We start from the raw sequence: 17,736 nt of genomic DNA on the forward strand, positions 1-17,736 counted from the left end.
TGCTATTGGTCAGCTGATACAGGTTAAAGGCCAGTAGTGTTGCATTAAGTAACAGAGAATGCAGTTAGAGCAAGAAAGCAAGACGGTGTCCCTCAGGCCACAGTTAATAGTTAAGTAAATGCAGGTCAGTCAGAGTTTAATTGCATTTTGACAAGGGAACTTTGCAGATTGGAAAATGCTTGTGAATTTCAGATTTTCAGTCAAAAGAATCCAGTATTAAGTGACTGGCGTTTCTTTTTATTTTAAAAGACTGCTTTGCATGTAAAACAAAGCATGATACAAGGCATGTACACACTGGTTATCCGACACAAACATCGTCAACCCCTTTTGTATATTGTAGGCAAGCACTGGATTGCAGAAGGCAGTCCCTTAAATATCAGTAAGAATTCAATACCCAAACTACCGAGCCGGGTCAGTGGCGTTTCACTTCATCTTCTTCCAGTTAAAACCAATTTGCAGTGCTCCAAGACAGTCCTCCAATAAAAAACTTGGTTAAACATCTTTACTGGCCAGACAATGAATTTAAAAATGTTGCCGGTGATGTTGGGCTAAACGAAGCAATGTTACGTTCTAGAAGTAAATGACGCAGTGTTCAGGAATGGCAAAGTAAAGATTGTTGGGAGAAAAACTACATTAGGATTTCAAGGAAGGAAAAAAATAACATTTAATTAAAAGAATGGAACACACCAGCACCAAATGAAATCTCCAGTTATACCAAAATCCAAATTAGTCCTGTTTGGAGCTGTGAGCGTGATTGGACTAAACTGTTCAATTTGCATAGAGTTCACTTGGCAATAAACTGCACTGATTCTGTATAGAGGACGATTTGACTTTGTTCCATGACTGGAGTGCCAACGGTTAAACTGCGAACAGATTTGAGAATTAGTTCAGCTGGTTTGAGCCGACCCAAATGTCCCACTTGTCCTGCTCAGGAAGAGGCAATGGGAAACAATGTGCATCAGGATGTCCAGCGTGACCAATGGCAAAACAAAGTGTAAAAATAGCCAACGACTTGTCCATTTACAGCAACCAAACTTCCAGAACCTTAGAAACATAGATTCAATTAAATTAACTACTGCTTCATAATTAGGCAATCCAGATTCAATCCTCCCACCCAAAAATTGTGTTTTTAAAAAAAAGTTATTTCGTCCCTCCATAAGTTTGCATTTATATAGTGCCTGTCACAACCCAACACCCCAAACCGATTCTCAGCTAATTACATACATTTGATACTGTTGTGATCAATGAAAACAAAGCAGCCAATTTGCAAACTGTAAGGGCCCACTAAGCAACGAGATAAATGACCAGATAATCTTTTCTTTGTGGTGTTGGTTTTGGGTTAAGTGTTGGGCAGGATGCCAGAACTCCCCTGCTCTTCTTTTTTTTTTTAAAAAGTGTCATGGGCCCCTATACACCCACCTGAGAAGACAGTTTAATGTCTCATCCAAAAGACTTCACATCTGACAGGGCAGCACTCCCTTAGTATTGCACTGAACTAGCAGTCTAGATTGTGCGCTCAAGACTATGGAGTGAGGCTTGAATCCACAGCCTTCTGACTCGGGGGTGAAAGTGCTACCCAGAGCTATGGCTGACACTCAAGTTGTTACATCTTGGCTGGGTACAATTCCATTGGATCTCAGCCCCCCTCTAGTAACTCACCCAATTTGCTATTCACATGCCAGCCTGGATAGCAAGTAGCAGGCTATTCAGCTGCCAAAGCATCACAATAAAGCTCAATCTCCACATGCAAACACACTCCCAGCAGGAGTGGGAACTGTGCCCTATTTTCCCCCTCTCTAACCCAAAAGCTGAAGGCAAATTGAGTGCTTTGTCCTGGCCAGGAACAGCTAACTCAGCAAAGAACTCGTGGGCTACAGGGCCCCAGTTATTCACCTTTAAACTATTTGTGGGGTGAACGGCATGGTTTTATTTCATAATGGGCATTCCTTGGTCCCTTTATTTCAAGATAAGCTTGAGAAACAAAAATTTCATTTAAAATAAAATTGTTAACACGTGTTGCTTTGGTCTGCTCCTCGCTCCTCCCAGAAAGTGGCAACTCCTGCAGTGGCAGGTTTCTACAAACACTAGCAAGACTCCAGTACATCATCCCAGCACCCATTCTTCATGGGAGCACAGACAGCGAGTCCTGGATACTTGACCATGAAAGGCATTGCATCCGCACGCAGGGGCAGCAATCAGGAGCTGCAACCCTGGCCAATTGTTCTGCTTCTCGGCCCCATCTGAAATTAGCCAACAGCACGAACCAGAATGAACTTTCCGGCTTGCATGGCTCAGTACCCACTGAGACATCAGGGGGAATCTTTGGTTCATGCTTCTAACGTCATACCTAAAAAAGCAACAGCACGGTCCTGTAACACATTGTAGAGAAAAGGTGAATGACAACTCAATCCCCAAATCATTCAGTCACCTCCCCCTCCAACATAAACCATACGAGCAGGACAAGATGGGCCCATATGGGTAGGGAAATAGCAGGTGGTTTCACCGTGTCTGGACAAACCACACAACTCCTAGCAACTGGCCAGAAAGGGTACTGGTGAAAGTCTGGGAGAAGCAGGCACAAGTCCAGAGATAATTCACGAGAGGGGAAATTTACAAAACAAACACAAGTCAAAATTACTAATTGTCAAATTCAAGAAAATTCTAATGTTCTACAAACTAGTTCTATTCTACCTTCTCGGTTTTCACCGCCCCGCCATTTCACTTCCATCACCTTTTCACATCCATGTGCAATGAATGTTAAGTAAATCCTATACAAATCAAGAGCTTGTAAATAAGAGTCCTATGGAGATCCAGTAGGGACCTACAGTTTGAGCTGCACTTCAGACTAAAGCCAGAACTCGGCCTGACTCTGGCAGACTGCTTCGCAATTGGTTAGAAATGGCCACTGTCAACTTTTTAGTCCTTTCCTCTTCACCTCCCCCCCTCCCCGGGGTCAGCGGTAAGCAGCCACCACCGAGGTCGAGGGGGGGTAAACCTTCCCCCTAAATCAACTCCCTTGCTTTCCCCACCCCACCTGACTGCAATGTGCTAACTGAGGCAGAGTTTCTCTCTTTACCGCTCTGATAAGTTATTCATATCTTTCTCCCCCACCATCTCATTTTATTTTGACTGAATGGTCACGTAACCATTTCAGCAGTAACAGGCAGAGGGAGACATGGGATGCTGCAACACACTCTTGGTTAACAATGGGGAAAGGGAGATTCAAGCATCGGACAAGAGGTGATGTCTCCCACTAGCACTGCAGGAAGATCAGCATTTACCACCCAGGTGAAAACCTAGCTGGGTAGATTATAATGAGAGCTTGGTAATAATGCTCCACTGAATACATTTGAGGTAGTTTTGTGAATTTGAGAAACTTTTTGCTAACCCCACCCCATTTGCTGTGCTCACGTTCACCTCCTGTGTCCAGGCTCCCCCTTTAATTACGATGGGACAGTCCCACTCATTGGCTGGCTGACCCACTTCAAAATCCACTCAAGAGGCACCGCAGCGGTCACTTTGCAGCCACATTCCTCTGTCCTGTGGCTGTCTGGATTGACCTCACACCACCGCCCCCCCCCCACCCCGTCCAGGAAGACGCTCAGTGTGACCAGCATTCAAATCACCGGTCTCCAGTTCTCTAGCGCTGTAGCCAACAGACCACTAGAAACAAGTCCTACTACTGCCTCTTACAGTTCAGCTCTTGATGCTAGCAGTGACGGAATACGTCTGATAAACATAAATGCCTTACCAGCACCACGCTCCTCGCAACGCAGAGAAGCAGGGAGGCGCCAGACCAGCCACCGGTCAAACTAGCCGGCCTCTACATTATAGCTGACTTGGCAAATATACTTGCCAAGAGGAGGCCAGCAGAATATGCAATATTGGATATTAGTTTCAAAAAATGGCTACAGTTTTGTAGCTAATAACTGGAGGCATAACAGAGCAAAATATGCATGGAGTTTTTTTTTTTACTGACAATCGGAATTATATCGTGCATATTATAAAAAAAAGATTAAAAGTGTCTGGAAACTATGTTCTATGGCGGGACAGTAACTATAGGGAAACTGTACACTGATAATCACACTTTGAAAGTGGACAGGATTTCAATGTTGAAAATTAAACAATGCATCGGATGTTTTTTTTCCGCAAGTGTTTTCAAACCACGAATTCAAATAAATACATATTTCAGGCTGTCAAAAGGAAAAAGAAAATTATACTGGCTGTACAGCGAGGGCAATGGGTTGAGGACTTGATCTTAACGCTTGTAAAATATAATACAGTTCTTGTCTGCATGGGCTCACACACGTGGCTATTTAACAAGAGGCCGGGTTTTGTCGTCATCGCTGCATTGATGCGCTTTATATTTCTTCACCTCTGCCATGTACTTGGCCCACGCATCTCCTCCACGCGCCTCAGCCTGGGGAGAGAAGGGAAAGAAACAGGCAGACTGAAATGGGTGTTTAACAGGTAGAAATATCAAGCAGCATTGAGGCAATGGTAGGACTAATCCTTTAGTACTATAGACAAGGGCCCAGGATTCAAATCATCATAGTGTTGGTTGGGTTCGTTGGCTATTTGAACTTTGTTCTTCTCTTATAGAAAAGTACAGCACAGGAGGTGGCCATTTGGCCCATTGAGTCTGCACCGACTCTTTCGAAGAGCTATCCAGCTAGTCCCACTCCCATAACCATGCAATTTTTTTCTCCTCCAAGAATTTATCCAACTCCCTTTTGAAGGCTGCTATGAAATCTGTATCCACCACCCTATCAGGCAGTGCATTCCACATGCAGTTTTGGTTTCCATATTTACGAAAGGATATACTTGCTTTGGAGGCAGTTCCGAGAAGGTTCACTAAGGTTGATTCCGGGGATGAGGGGGTTGACTTGAGGAAAGGGATGAGTAGGTTGGGCCTCTACTCACTGGAATTCAGAAGAATGAGAGGTGATCTTATCGAAATGTATAAGGTTATGAGGGGGCTTGACAAGGTGGATGCAGGGAGGATGTTTCCACTGATGGGGGAGACTAGAACTAGAGGGCACAATCTTAGAATAAGGGGCCGCCCATTTAAAATAGAGATGAGGAGAAATTTCTTCTCTCAGAAGAGTTGTAAATCTGTGGAATTCACTGCCTCAGAGAGCTGTGGAAGCTGGGACACTGAATAAATTTAAGACAGAAATAGACAGTTTCTTAAATGATAAGGGAATAAGGGGTTATAGGGAGCGGGCAGGGAAGTGGAGCCGAGTCCATGATCGGATCAGCCATGATCTTATTGAATGGTGGAGCAGGCTCGAGGGGCTGTATGGCCTACTCCTGTTGCTATTATGTTTTTATGTTAAATCCTAACCACTCACTGCGTAACAAAGTTCTTCTTCATGTAGCCTCTTTTGCCAATCACCTTAAATCTGCGCCCTCTGGTTACCGACCATACAGCCATTGGAAACAGTTTCTCTTTATTTACTCCATCTAAACCCTTCGTGATTTTGAACACCTCTATCAAATCTCCTCAACCTTCGCTGCTTCCCCAGTCTATCCACATAACTGTATTCCCTCATCCCTGGAATCATTCTAGTAAATCTCTTCTGTAACCTCTCCAAAGCCTTCCTAAAGTGTAGTGCCCAGATTTGGACACAATAATCCAGCTGGGGCTCAACTAGTCTTTTATAAAGGTTTATTTAACATAACTTCCTGCCTCTATTTATAAAGCCCAGGATCCCATCCGCTTTATTAACTGCATTGTTAACCTGTCCTTCCACATTTGAAGATTTGTGCACTGTTCTTACTTTTATTATAAAATTTAATGTGCATGGTCTATCCTCATTCTTCCCTCTTTTTTTTTGCCGAGGCACTGACTTGCTACAGTAGTGGTTCCACATGTGGCAGCAGTCTTTTGGTACCTCATCCAAGAAGCCATTATTGAGCCTACCGTGGGAAAGTCCAAAGGCTTATTTGATAACGGAGCACATTATAGTTGATCTGTCCTCGCCCTAGCCCAGGGTTCTGAGGCCAACCGTAATGATCCTTGGTTGAGATTGGAATAGTATACTGATGAATGGACAACTGCATATGGTGTTTAATTCTGGGCACCACATTTTAGGAAGGGTGTCAAGGCCTTGGAGGGGGCGTGGGAGATTTACTAGAATGGTGCCAGGGACGAGATACTCTGGTTATGTGGAGAGACTGGAGTTGTTCTCCTTGAGAGCACAGAAGATTTAATGGAAGTGTTCAAAATCATGACAGGTTTTGATAATTAGGAGGAACTGTTTCCACTTGCCGGTGGTCAGTGACCAGAGGATGCAGATTTAAGGTAATTGGCAAAAGAACACGAGACTTTTTTTTTTTAAACGCAGCGAGTTATGATCTGGAACGCGCTGCCTAAAAGGGCAGTGGAAGCAGATTCAATAGTAACTTTCAAAAGGGAATTGGATAAGTACTTGAAGGGGAAAAACTTGCAGGGCTGTGGGGAAAGAGCGGGGGAATAGGACTAGTTAGATAGCTCCAGCAAAGAGCCGGCACGAGCACAATGGGCCAAATGGCACCTTCTGTGCTGTATCATTTTATGAATTAAAAAAATATTTCAAGTCAGTACAAGGATCTTGGAGAGCATAATGACCATAACATTTACACACAGGACAGCCTGAAAAGCAGTACAGGGTGTATGTGTCTCCCCATTTAAATGGGAGCACGTGTGGGCAGAGACAGGCTCCCATCCACATGAATACGGTCAAATGCTTTAAGAACAAAGGCAGTACATAGGCACACAAGTTTAGACTGCACAAGAAGCAACATCATCAACAGGCCAATGACTCTTACCTCTTCATCGGCCTTGAATTTCTTGGCTACCATTCCCGTCTTGAGGGCTAGCTTTGCCCCACCTCGTCGCTTTCCCACCTGGGGTAAGGGACAGAAGACTGCAACCATTACACGAGCGCTTGGAGCTGCAATGTCAATGCTGCCCACTATGTAATAAAACAGGGATCCTGAAATTAGACCTCATTCCACAACAGAATGCATCTCCCACGTCATCGTCTCAATGCACTTCTAACATACAGTACACAAGCTACTGTGAGCGGAGGCAGGTCATTCTTTATACTCCCCTATAAGGCAAAAGTGACAGGGCAGGTGTTACCATTTTAAAGACCGCCAACAGCTCTTTAAATCTTTCAGCACTGAATTAGCCAGACATTTGATATGCAAATCCATCAATAGACCTGCAACAGCTTTCTTGCAACAAAATATAAGATTATAAACTGGATTTCTCACTGCATGTTGAATATTTCGGAGCTAAAAGAGTTAAAATAGAACTGGTGGTATTACCTACACACATCATTTTGAATAAGCAATGTTGCAATCAGATGGTTTTCAACCTGCTCCCGTTTTCTACAAGAGCCTTGACCTAGAAACTGGGATCTGGGATTAAGCAGAAAGGGGGTTTAGCAGCATTATACCAACCTGCTTTTCTACTGGAGAAGTTATTTCAGTGCTACAAAAAAATTCTTAAAAGTTGACATCAGTATAGATGCACATCTTCACTTTGGATACCTCTTCCGACAGTTAACAAAGTTAAAAAGCTACTACTTTGCTTTGTGGCCATGGTTACTGCAATTTCTGACAATCTGCTTTTCAAATCCAAAATACAACACTTCAATTTGAGGATCTGCACATTCCCTGTGCCTTGACTTCAAGAATTAATTTGCAAACTGATGCCTCTTGACTCCTGCACTATCTTTGGTTCGTTTTATTGAGCAGGGAAGCCTGCAAAGAAACTCTACAAGTGCTGAATATAGACACATTAGGCAACAATTAAGCTGGCTTTGGTGAGGCCACACCTGCAGTACTGTGCACAGTTTTGGTCTCCTTATCTGAGAAACGACATACGTGCCTTAGAGGCGGTGCAACAAAGGTTCACTAGTGTGACTCCCGAGAGGAGAGGGTTGTCCTATAAGGAGATTAAGCCTATATTCTCTGGAGTTTAGAAGAATGATAGCTGATCTTATTGAAACATAGAAGATTCTGAGAGGAATTGACAGGGTAGATGCTGAGGCTGTTTCCCCCCGGCTGGAAAGTCTAGAACTAGGAGGCATACTCTCAGAAAGGTTCGGCCATTTTAGGAGTGAGATAAGGAGGAATTTCTTTACTCAGAGGGTTGAGAGTCTTTGGAATTCTTTACCCTAAAGGGCTGCTGACGCTGAATCATTGAGTATATTCAAGGCCAAGTCAGATAGATTTTTAAACTCTAGGGGAAATCAAGAGATATGAAGATTGGGCAGGAAAGTGGGGTTGGGGTCGAAGATCAGCCACGATATTGAATGGCGGAGCAGGCTCGAGGGGCCATGTGGCCAACTCCTAATTTTTATGTTCTTGGCTGTTCACCAAATGCCAATGTTGGAATATGTGGGTGCCACGAGTTGTTAGTTTTGCTAATAATCTAAAACGATCACAAACATGAAGCATTGCCGGGAGAGTGATCTATTTAGAGTGAAGACACAATATCTGCACTGTTGCTACGATCACACCCAGACCACTCACCAGTTGCTGGGCTTAACATAAAGGCTCCAGCCTAACTACAGGGTAGCAGAAGGATCAGAGAGAGGAACTTCTGCTCTGCCAACACAGTAGGATACCTTAATAAGGTTTGAACGATCGCTTCCAACGGGTGGCGATACCTCTACCACATAGGCCAGCTTCCAACGCGACTAGTTACTTTAAAAACACAAAATTTGTGCACGTAGATTCGGAGTAGTTTTATATGTTCATGTTAAGATGGAATCGAAGAGTCAGCATATCCACTTTATAAAACATTAATTCGGTTCAGCTGAAGGGTAAATCTGAATTAAGTGAAAGCTTTCTCTCTCCAATGCTAACCGCTGCTGTTGCTCTCTAGTTCTTATTTCAGATTTTCAGTTACTTTTTGACAGGAATGTACTCCAATTGTCTCTTCACCCTATCGCATTGTAACATCTAGAAAGTAACATTATGGCTAACTGACAGTTGCAATGCTGGTTAAAGGGACACACTGAACATGTGTGCAATCTGCTGATAAAGACTAAGTGAGCGGCAAGCACTTTGTAGATCGAATGTAACAGAGTCCTTGCTTCAATATCGTGTACTTCCTGTACCCAGTGACATTTCCATTTCCCACATCATTTATTAATGCTCCAAATGGGACTCATGAATCTGTGTTAATGGATACTTTTAATCTAACTTCACTGGGAAGTGAAAAAGCCTCATTAAAAAGGCTGCAGCAATCTCAGAAAAACATTTCATCTAGCTTCTCTTGTTTCGTCTTAGAATCTTAATGGTCACTATAGAAGCCAACAGCCTCATGATGGACAGCTAGATTGTGCCGGGTTTTACAGAGTACACGCAATAGCTGCACAAGCAGCTTCAGATATAGTCCCAATCTTGTCTTAAGTCTCCGCAAGAACAGGTTTTTGATCCAGCTGGCATCATGAATACGGTGTCATATTTTCAATTAAATAAGATCACATTTTCAGCAACTAAATGTAATCCTGTTTTGCTGTAAATTAGTGCGGACAAAATACCGTTCAAACACCCTGACCATTAACAGGCCCGTTTATAACCAGGGCAATGCTGAGCTACTGCTCAGAAACCAGAGGCATATAGGGCCAGAAATTCAGTTTTTGGCAATATCGATTTCTCCGTTATTTTACGGCAAAAATACCACAAAACATTTGCCATTTTTTTTTTTAAAAAAGGGGTAGAATTGGCAAAAAAATGCACCAGATGGTAAAAATCAGTGTTGCACAAGGATTCGGGATGGAAACCATAGACCTCGCCTATCACCACCAAAAATACAGGCCCTAGGAGGGGAGAAAACACTAGAAAAAAAATTACAAAAATCAAAAAATAAACAATCAGAAAACATTCACTATACACTTAATGAATCGCTGAAAAATAATTTAAAAATAAAAACTTCAACTTACCCTTTTTGTAGGTCTTCATACCTACTGCTTCAACACAGGCTTTTTTCATTCACCCAGAGTACGGGTTCGCCAAACGACCAATTCTAAGCAGTGCGTTTTTTTTTGGTGTTAAGAATGTGGTCGATCCGCTTTTCGGCAATATTTCAAAACTGCCATTCGTTAACTTTGGCCAATTTAGGAGAGCAGCTTTTACCGGAAAAAAAGGCAAAATATCGCCGAAAAAACGTGCGCAGGGCTGGCCAATTTCTCCCCATGGAGTCATACCACATCGCTTGGTTTATTTATCATAATTGCAGAATAATTTTAAACATTCATATTGGGGCATAATAGAGCTCTTTTGAAGCCGCAAACCAAATTTATAAAGGGGATTAAGAGCCTAATAAACTCACAAATTGCTATCTTTCTGATCTAGGCACCAGCGGTAATTTTCCGGTTTTAAAATTTTTTTAAAGGATACACAGCCAGATAGCAATATTAGTTTTCCTTTCTGGTCTGAAATGTCCTTTTGTAGTTGCACGATTCTGTTGCTGGGCTAAGGTGGCCGGTTTGAATAATGTAAACACAAGGAGGTAGTACATAGACGCCACTCCCCCACGACGAAAGTGCAACACGCCCCAATGCAAAAGCACCCAAGAATTGAATGCTTATTCCGGCAGGAGAGAATCCTATTCTCCGACAAGCTGAAAAATGGTTTTACTCTCAGAGGATGAATCGTCTAACATCGCAACTTAAGCCAGAATTCCTGCGGATGCAATAGTCGTTAACAGCCTCGACGTATACAGTTCTATTTGATGTAAACCTCTGCAGGGATCTTTTGACCCAAAATTTTAAATCTTTAAAAAAGAAAAACAGCATCCTGCCAGCAACCAAAAGGTTGTCTGGAAGAATTGAAAATGCAAAGGGGCCCATCACCCTCACGTACACCAGCTCCCGCAACGGAACCAGAATTGGAACCAAACATTTTTCCTTCATAGGATTTCCATAGACAACTTTTAATCTTCAATTGATGTGACTTCACCTACTACAGAAGCTACCATACATTCTCATTTGTTTCACATTCAACTGTGGCTCACACTCGCAGTCAATGGCTGTCCAGACAGTCTGACACTACTTGTGTGAAGAAAAAAAAAAGGTGCATTTACATTAGGCTTACATCAGTGCAAAGTGGTTGTGACTCCAAACTGTATTGCAAATCGGGCATCAACACCCGAACTTACTCCAAAACAAAGCAGAGCAAATACACTCTTAATTGCAGCACTGTTCCACCAAAGGTATTTCATTTTCCTTTACCCCACCCTCACCACCACCATGCTGACAAAAGGTAGTTGAGGAGAAATATATAGTTCTTACATTTATTTTTGTATCAACATTTGAATTATTACGAGGAGATATTAGTGCTAGGGAATGGAGCACTTTCTCAGTTCAGGCACCTGGCGCCGGCATCAAACACTCCCAGGTCAGGCATTACAGATCCTTGAAGAATAAAGCTCCCTTTCACCTGCGTCAATGTATCTCAGTGCAAAGATCAGAAGGCACACTTTCCACTTCGTACACCAGCCTTTCAGAGCGAGATTGCCAATTGGTAATATCTTCTGAAACATACCCAGTAGTTGGAACTGGATTGAGACGGCCCTATACTTCTACTCATTGGAACTATGGAACCATATGAACCAGGATACTAGTTACATGTTAGACATGCACTTTTATAACGAGAAAAGGGAGGAAATAGTTTTGAGTAGTGCTCTATGAAACAAATGGAAGAAAAGTTTCTCAAAGCAACATAACAGAAAAGGGAACATTCAGACTTGCAACCAAGATACTCCAAATCCATGATCCTGTTTTGTTGAACCTTGTATTTATAATTCCCATTCCAATCAAGGCGACTAAGGTATGAGAAGAGCCAGAAAGCAATCTCAGAGAGCAGGATGGATACAAGCTCCTCTTCCAGTAATTAGAATATAAGCGTTTACATGGCATTCAGGCAGAAGTGTCCGCGTTCTCTAAATATTTAAAATATCAAATAGGTTTAACAAGTTCTTGGAGGGCAGTCAGGGACACCCCTACAGAGCCTTGCTCAGACCCCGTACAGAGTACTCCATGCAGCTTTGGGTACCAAACTTCAGGAAGGATAAACTGGCCTTGGAGGGAGTGCAGCGAAGATTCACCAGAATGATACCGGGGCTTAAGAGGGTTAAATTATGAGGACCGATTGCATAAACTTAGCTTGTATTCACTTGCGTTTAGGAGGTTGATGGGTGATCTAATCAAAGTCTTTAAAACAATCAAGAGATTCAATAGAATAGACACAGTGAAACTATTTCCTCTGGTAGGGAAATCCAGAACAAGAGGACACAATCTTATTAGAGCTAGGTTATTTAGGAGTGCAGTCAGGAAGCCAAAATGCAAGCTCCCACAAACAGCAGTGAGATAATGACCAGCTAATCTATTTTAATAACATTGGTTGAGGGATAAATATCGGCCTGGCCACAAAATATGCCCCATTCATCTTTTACGGGATCTTTTACGTCCACCTGAGGGCCGAATATTTGCGCACAGCAAGCTCTCACAAACAGCGATGAGATGGGGACTTGGATTCATAGAATAGATGCATAGAATAGGCCATTCGGCGGTCCAAGTGTCTGTGCCGGCTTTTACTTTCCGCATAGCCATGCAAATTTTCCCTTTTCTAGTATACATCCAATTCACTTTTGAAAGTTACTGTTGAATCTGCTTCCACCATCCTTTCGTAGTGCAATCCAAATCATAACTTGCTCCGCAAAGAAATCCCCCCCATTCCCCCTGGTTCTTTTGGCAATTATTTAGGCCCTCTGGTTCATGACCCACGCGTCAGTAGAAACAGACTCTCCTTATTTCTCTTCGGGCATATAATTGGCAAATGATGTTCAACATAGATAAATGTGAAATAGGGAGGTCACTTATTTTTTTTTTTTAAATTCGTAACCAATCGTTCCAATTCTTTGTCAAATCACAAACGCCAGAGGTCACCTTGCACATGCCAAGGATCACTCTGCGCCAATGCTCTTAGCCAAAAGGCCTAGAGCCACTGCACCGTTCCTGGAAGTACTGCAATACCAGGTTCGTGCCATGGAGGTGGATGGGTCAAGCCACCCACACACCTCCGTGGAGGTGGATGGGTCAAGCCACCCCAATTCGACATCTTGAAACAACTGCCTCCCCGTCGGGTAGTTGAACCCCGGTCTCCTGCGTGACAGGCAGGGATACTCACCACTATACTAACGAGTGACTTATTACTTGGGAGGTGCGAGTCCAGTTGGGGTAGAGGAACAAAGGGATCTCTGAGAACAAATAAACAAATCACGAAAAGTTGCGACACAGGTTAGCAAGGCCATAAAAAAAGCAAACCAAGCACTAGAGTTTATTTCTAGAGGTGTAGAATTGAAGTAGGGAAGTTATGCTAAACCTGTATCAAACTTTGGTTAGACCACACTGCATAGATTTCTCGTCGCCATATTATAAAAGGGAGATAGAGGCACTGGAGAGGGTGCAGAGAAGATTTACAAGGATGATACCAGAACCATGAGGGTATATATATATATATATATATCAGGAAAGGATGAACAGGCTGGGTCTCTTTTCTCTTTAAAAAAAGAGGGGTGACCTAATAGAGATCATCAAAATTATGAAAGGTTTTGATAGAGTGGACACAGAGAGAGTGTTTCCACTTGTGGGGAAGAGCAAAACTAGAGGCCATCAATACAAGATAGTCACCAAGAAATCCAGTAGGGAATTCAGAAGAAAAATCTTTACCCAAAGAGTGGTGAGAATGTGGAACTCGCTACCATAGGGAGTGGTTGAAGCGAATAATATAGATGAATTTAGGGGGAAGTTGAACAAGCCTGAGGGAGAAGGGAATAGAGGGTTATGCTGACAAGAGTTAGATGAGGAAAAAACGAGGAGGCGCGAGTGCATAAACTAGCCGAATGGCCTGCTTATGTGTCATATATCCTATGTAATGTAATCCCATGTAATTTACTCCATCAAAACCTTTCATAATTGTGAGCATTTAAATCTCCCTTAACCTTCTCTGCTCCAAGAACAATCCCAGCTTCTCTAGTCTTTCCATATAACTGAAGTCCCTCATCCCTGGTACCATTCTAGTAAATCTCCTCTGCAACCCTGTCTCTCTCCAAGGCCTTGGCATCCTACAATGTGGTGCCCAGAATTGGATACGATTGAGGCCCAACCATCAACTTAAAAGTTTTAGCACAAAGTTATATGCTTTTGCAATCTATGCCTCTTTTTATAAAGCCAAGGATCATGCTTTTTATACATAAACTTGTCCTGCTATCTTCAAAGATTTGCGTAGGTGAATCCCTAATTCTCGCTGTTCCTGCACCTCCATTAAAATTGGATCATTAGTTTATTATTGCCATTCCTCATTCATTAAACATGAGGTTCAATAAATCATCTGAAAGACGACTCCTGCAGTGCAGCACCGAAGTGTCAGCATGGAATATGTGCTCAAGAGGCGAGAATGCTACCAGTGAGCTTATGGCTAACACAATAATTATTTTTCAGTCCTCAGGTAACACACCTGTAATATCAATAATCTATCCTTTATCTTTCCTGTATTTCCAGCACTTCCTGCTTTTATGTCAGACTTCCAACCTTTGCAGCGTTTCCCCTTTTGGTTTTTAGTGCCAGCCGTGGCTCAGTGGGCAGCACACTCGCCTCCGAGTCACAAGGTTGTGGGCTCAAGTCCCACTCCAGGGACCTGAGCACAAAATTCAAGGTGGACACTCCAGTGCAGTGATGAGGGAGTGCTGCACTGTTGGAGGTACCATCTTTCAGATGAAACATTAAACATACAGGTGGCTGTAAAAGATCCCACGGCACTATTTTGAAGAGAAGAGGAGATATCCCCGGTGTCCTAGCCAATATTTATTCCTCAATCAAAATCACAAACAGTTTATCTGGTCATTATCACATTGCTGTTTGTGGGAGCTTGCTGTGTGCAAATTGGCTGCCGCGTTTCCTACATTCTAACAGTGGCTACACTTCTAAAGTACTTCATTGGCAGTAAAACATTTTGGAACTTGCTGAGGTCATGAAAGGCACTATAAAAATGCTCGTCTTTTTCTTTTCCTTAAAAGAAATGCAGGGCTGGATTTAAATGTCTACATCACAAATCACATATTTGGTATTTGCATTATTATACTTTGTTTTGCAAAACAAGTTGGGAGGGCTCAATTTGCAAAAGCAGTAAGGAATTATTTTGCAGTTCAAGCAGACAGGTGTTGAAATGAATTAAAGGAAGGACTTGCATTTATATAGCACCTTTTATGACTTCAGGACATCCCAAAGCACTTTACAGCCAATTAAGTACTTTTTGAAGTGTAGTCACTGTTGCAATATAGGAAACACGGCAGACAATTTGCACACAGCAAGCTTCTGCAAACAGCAACATGATAATGACCAGATTTTAGCAATGCTGATTGAGGGATAAATATTGGCCATAGGATAATAGGGAGGACTCTTCTTCGAAATAGTGTTGAGAGATCTTTTCTGTCCAGCCATGGCTCAGTGGGTAGCACTCTCGCCTGAGTCAGAAGGTTGTGCATTCAAATCCCACTCCAGAGACTTGAGCACACAAATCTAGGCTGACACTCCCAGTGCCGTACTGATGATGTGCTGCACTGTCGGAGCTGCCGTCTTTCGGATGAGACGTTTTTTCCGAGGCCCTGTCTGCCCTCTCGGATAGGTGTAAAAGACCCCATGGCATTATTTGGAAGAGTCATCCTCCCCATTGTCCTGGCCAATATGTATCCCTCAAATCAAAATAGCAAAAGCAGATTATCTGGTCATTATCACATTGCTGTTTGTTGGAGCTTGCTGTGCTCAAATTGGCTGCCGCGTTTCCCACATTACAACAATGACTGTGCGTCAAAAAAAGTACTTCTTGGCTGTAAAGCGCTTCGAGATGGCCGGTGGTTGTGAAAGGTGCTTTATAAGTCCAAGTCTTCATTTTTGTGTGACTGGGAGACACCAAAGACAGGGTCGGGCTCAGCTGCGATGGCCTCAGTGGTAGAGGAGCCAAACGCCATTGACAATTTTTTCACAGCTCTTTAAAAAAAAAACAGCAGCTCAGAAATTTGGCTGCGGATAACTGGCCGGCCGATCTGATAGATTTTTTGGATATTAAAGGGGATCAAGGGATATGGGGATAGTGTAACAAAGTGGAGTTGAGAGATATCAGTCATGATCTCATTGAATGGCGGAGTAGATGCGAGGGGCTGTGTGGCCTGCTCCTATTCCTTACCATTTGAGTACAGGGGCAGGGAGGTGTTGCTACAGTTGTACAGGGCCTTGGTGAGGCCACACCTGGAGTATTGTGTACAGTTTTGGTCTCCTAACTTGAGGAAGGACATTCTTGCTATTGAGGGAGTGCAGCGAAGATTCACCAGACTGATTCCCGGGATGGTGGGACTGACCCATCAAGAAAGACTGGATCAACTGGGCTTGTATTCACTGGAGTTCAGAAGAATGAGAGGGGACCTCATAGAAACGTTTAAAATTCTGACGGGTTGAGACAGGTTAGATGCAGGAAGAATGTTCCTGATGTTGGGGAAGTCCAGAACCAGGGGTCACAGTCTAAGGATAAGGGGTAAGCCATTTAGGACCGAGATGAGGAGAAACTTCTTCACCCAGAGAGTGGTGAACCAGTGGAATTCTCTACCACAGAAAGTAGTTGAGGCCAATTCACTAAATATATTCAAAAGGGAGTTAGATGAAGTCCTTACTACTCGGGGGATCAAGGGGTATGGCGAGAAAGCAGTAAAGGGGTACTGAAGTTTCATGTTCAGCCATGAACTCATTGAATGGCAGTGCAGGCTAGAAGGGCTGAATGGCCTGCTCCTGCACCTATTTTCTATATTTCTATACTGTCCGTTTTGCGTCACCGCGGGAGACCAATTTCTCGCACCGCAGGACGGCCTGGCGATGACGACAGGCGCTACAGAAATGCAAGTCTTGCTCATCAAACCCTTGAGGCCAACAAAATAAATTGCCTCCACCCCACCCAATCCAATCCAATCCCAATGGCCGACTCCTGCCTCTGACGACACCGCCCGTTTTTGCGCCGCCGCGGGAGACCAATTTCGGGGGATGCTCGGTGTGGTGGCGACAGGCGCTACAGAAATGCAAGTGTTGCTCGGTAACAACAACAAAATTAAATCCCCGTTCCTTCCCCGCTCCTCGCTCTTACAATACTCAGCACGCTTTTCTTGCCGTCGTTGCTCTGGGCCTCGGGGCTTTGCTGCTGCTGTTGATGTTGTTGCTGCTGGCCGCCTGCCACACTCCCCCTCCCGCCGCCATTGTTAATGTCCCGGCCGCTCGGCGCGGCGGCGGCGGCAGCTCCTCCTCCTCCCGCCGCCGCTCCCTCTTCCTTTCTCCGCTTCTCCTCCTGCTGCTCCTCCATCTTCTTCTTAAACAGCGCCATGAAGCTGCCGTCGTTGGCGAACGCGTTCACCCCGCGGCTGCCCGCGCCGCCGCTTCCAGAAGCTTCTCGGCCCCGTCTCCTCGCCGCCATCTTGGGAAAGGAAAAGAAAAATGGCCGCCAAGGCTGCCGGGAGCAGACGCCCTCCCTTTTTTAAAAAAACAAATTGAAATAAAACGTTCGGCAAACGCGCTGACATCGCAAACCGATAGGTTTCGTTTGAAAACTATAATGTATTCCCTCTAGCTTAAAAAAACACGCAGTCAATTAAAAGTAAAGACAAGATCCGTCATCCTTTGCGCGTTTGGTTGG

At 43.7% G+C, this 17,736-nt stretch overlaps 1 protein-coding gene across 1 annotated transcript; it reads right to left on the reverse strand.

The window, feature by feature from the left end:
- Window positions 1-216: 216 nt before the first annotated feature.
- On the reverse strand, window positions 217-17,517 carry trir (telomerase RNA component interacting RNase). The gene is made up of 3 exons (XM_070867281.1): window positions 17,194-17,517; window positions 6,814-6,891; window positions 217-4,420 (listed from the first exon to the last, which is right to left on the reverse strand). The coding sequence occupies exons 1-3, from the start codon at window positions 17,515-17,517 to the stop codon at window positions 4,313-4,315; spliced, it is 510 nt and encodes a 169-aa protein (XP_070723382.1). The 3' UTR covers window positions 217-4,312.
- Between the last annotated feature and the right edge of the window lie 219 nt (window positions 17,518-17,736).

Source organism: Pristiophorus japonicus, chromosome 24 (genome assembly GCF_044704955.1).
Source record: "Pristiophorus japonicus isolate sPriJap1 chromosome 24, sPriJap1.hap1, whole genome shotgun sequence".
NCBI classification, from domain to species: Eukaryota; Metazoa; Chordata; class Chondrichthyes; family Pristiophoridae; genus Pristiophorus; species Pristiophorus japonicus.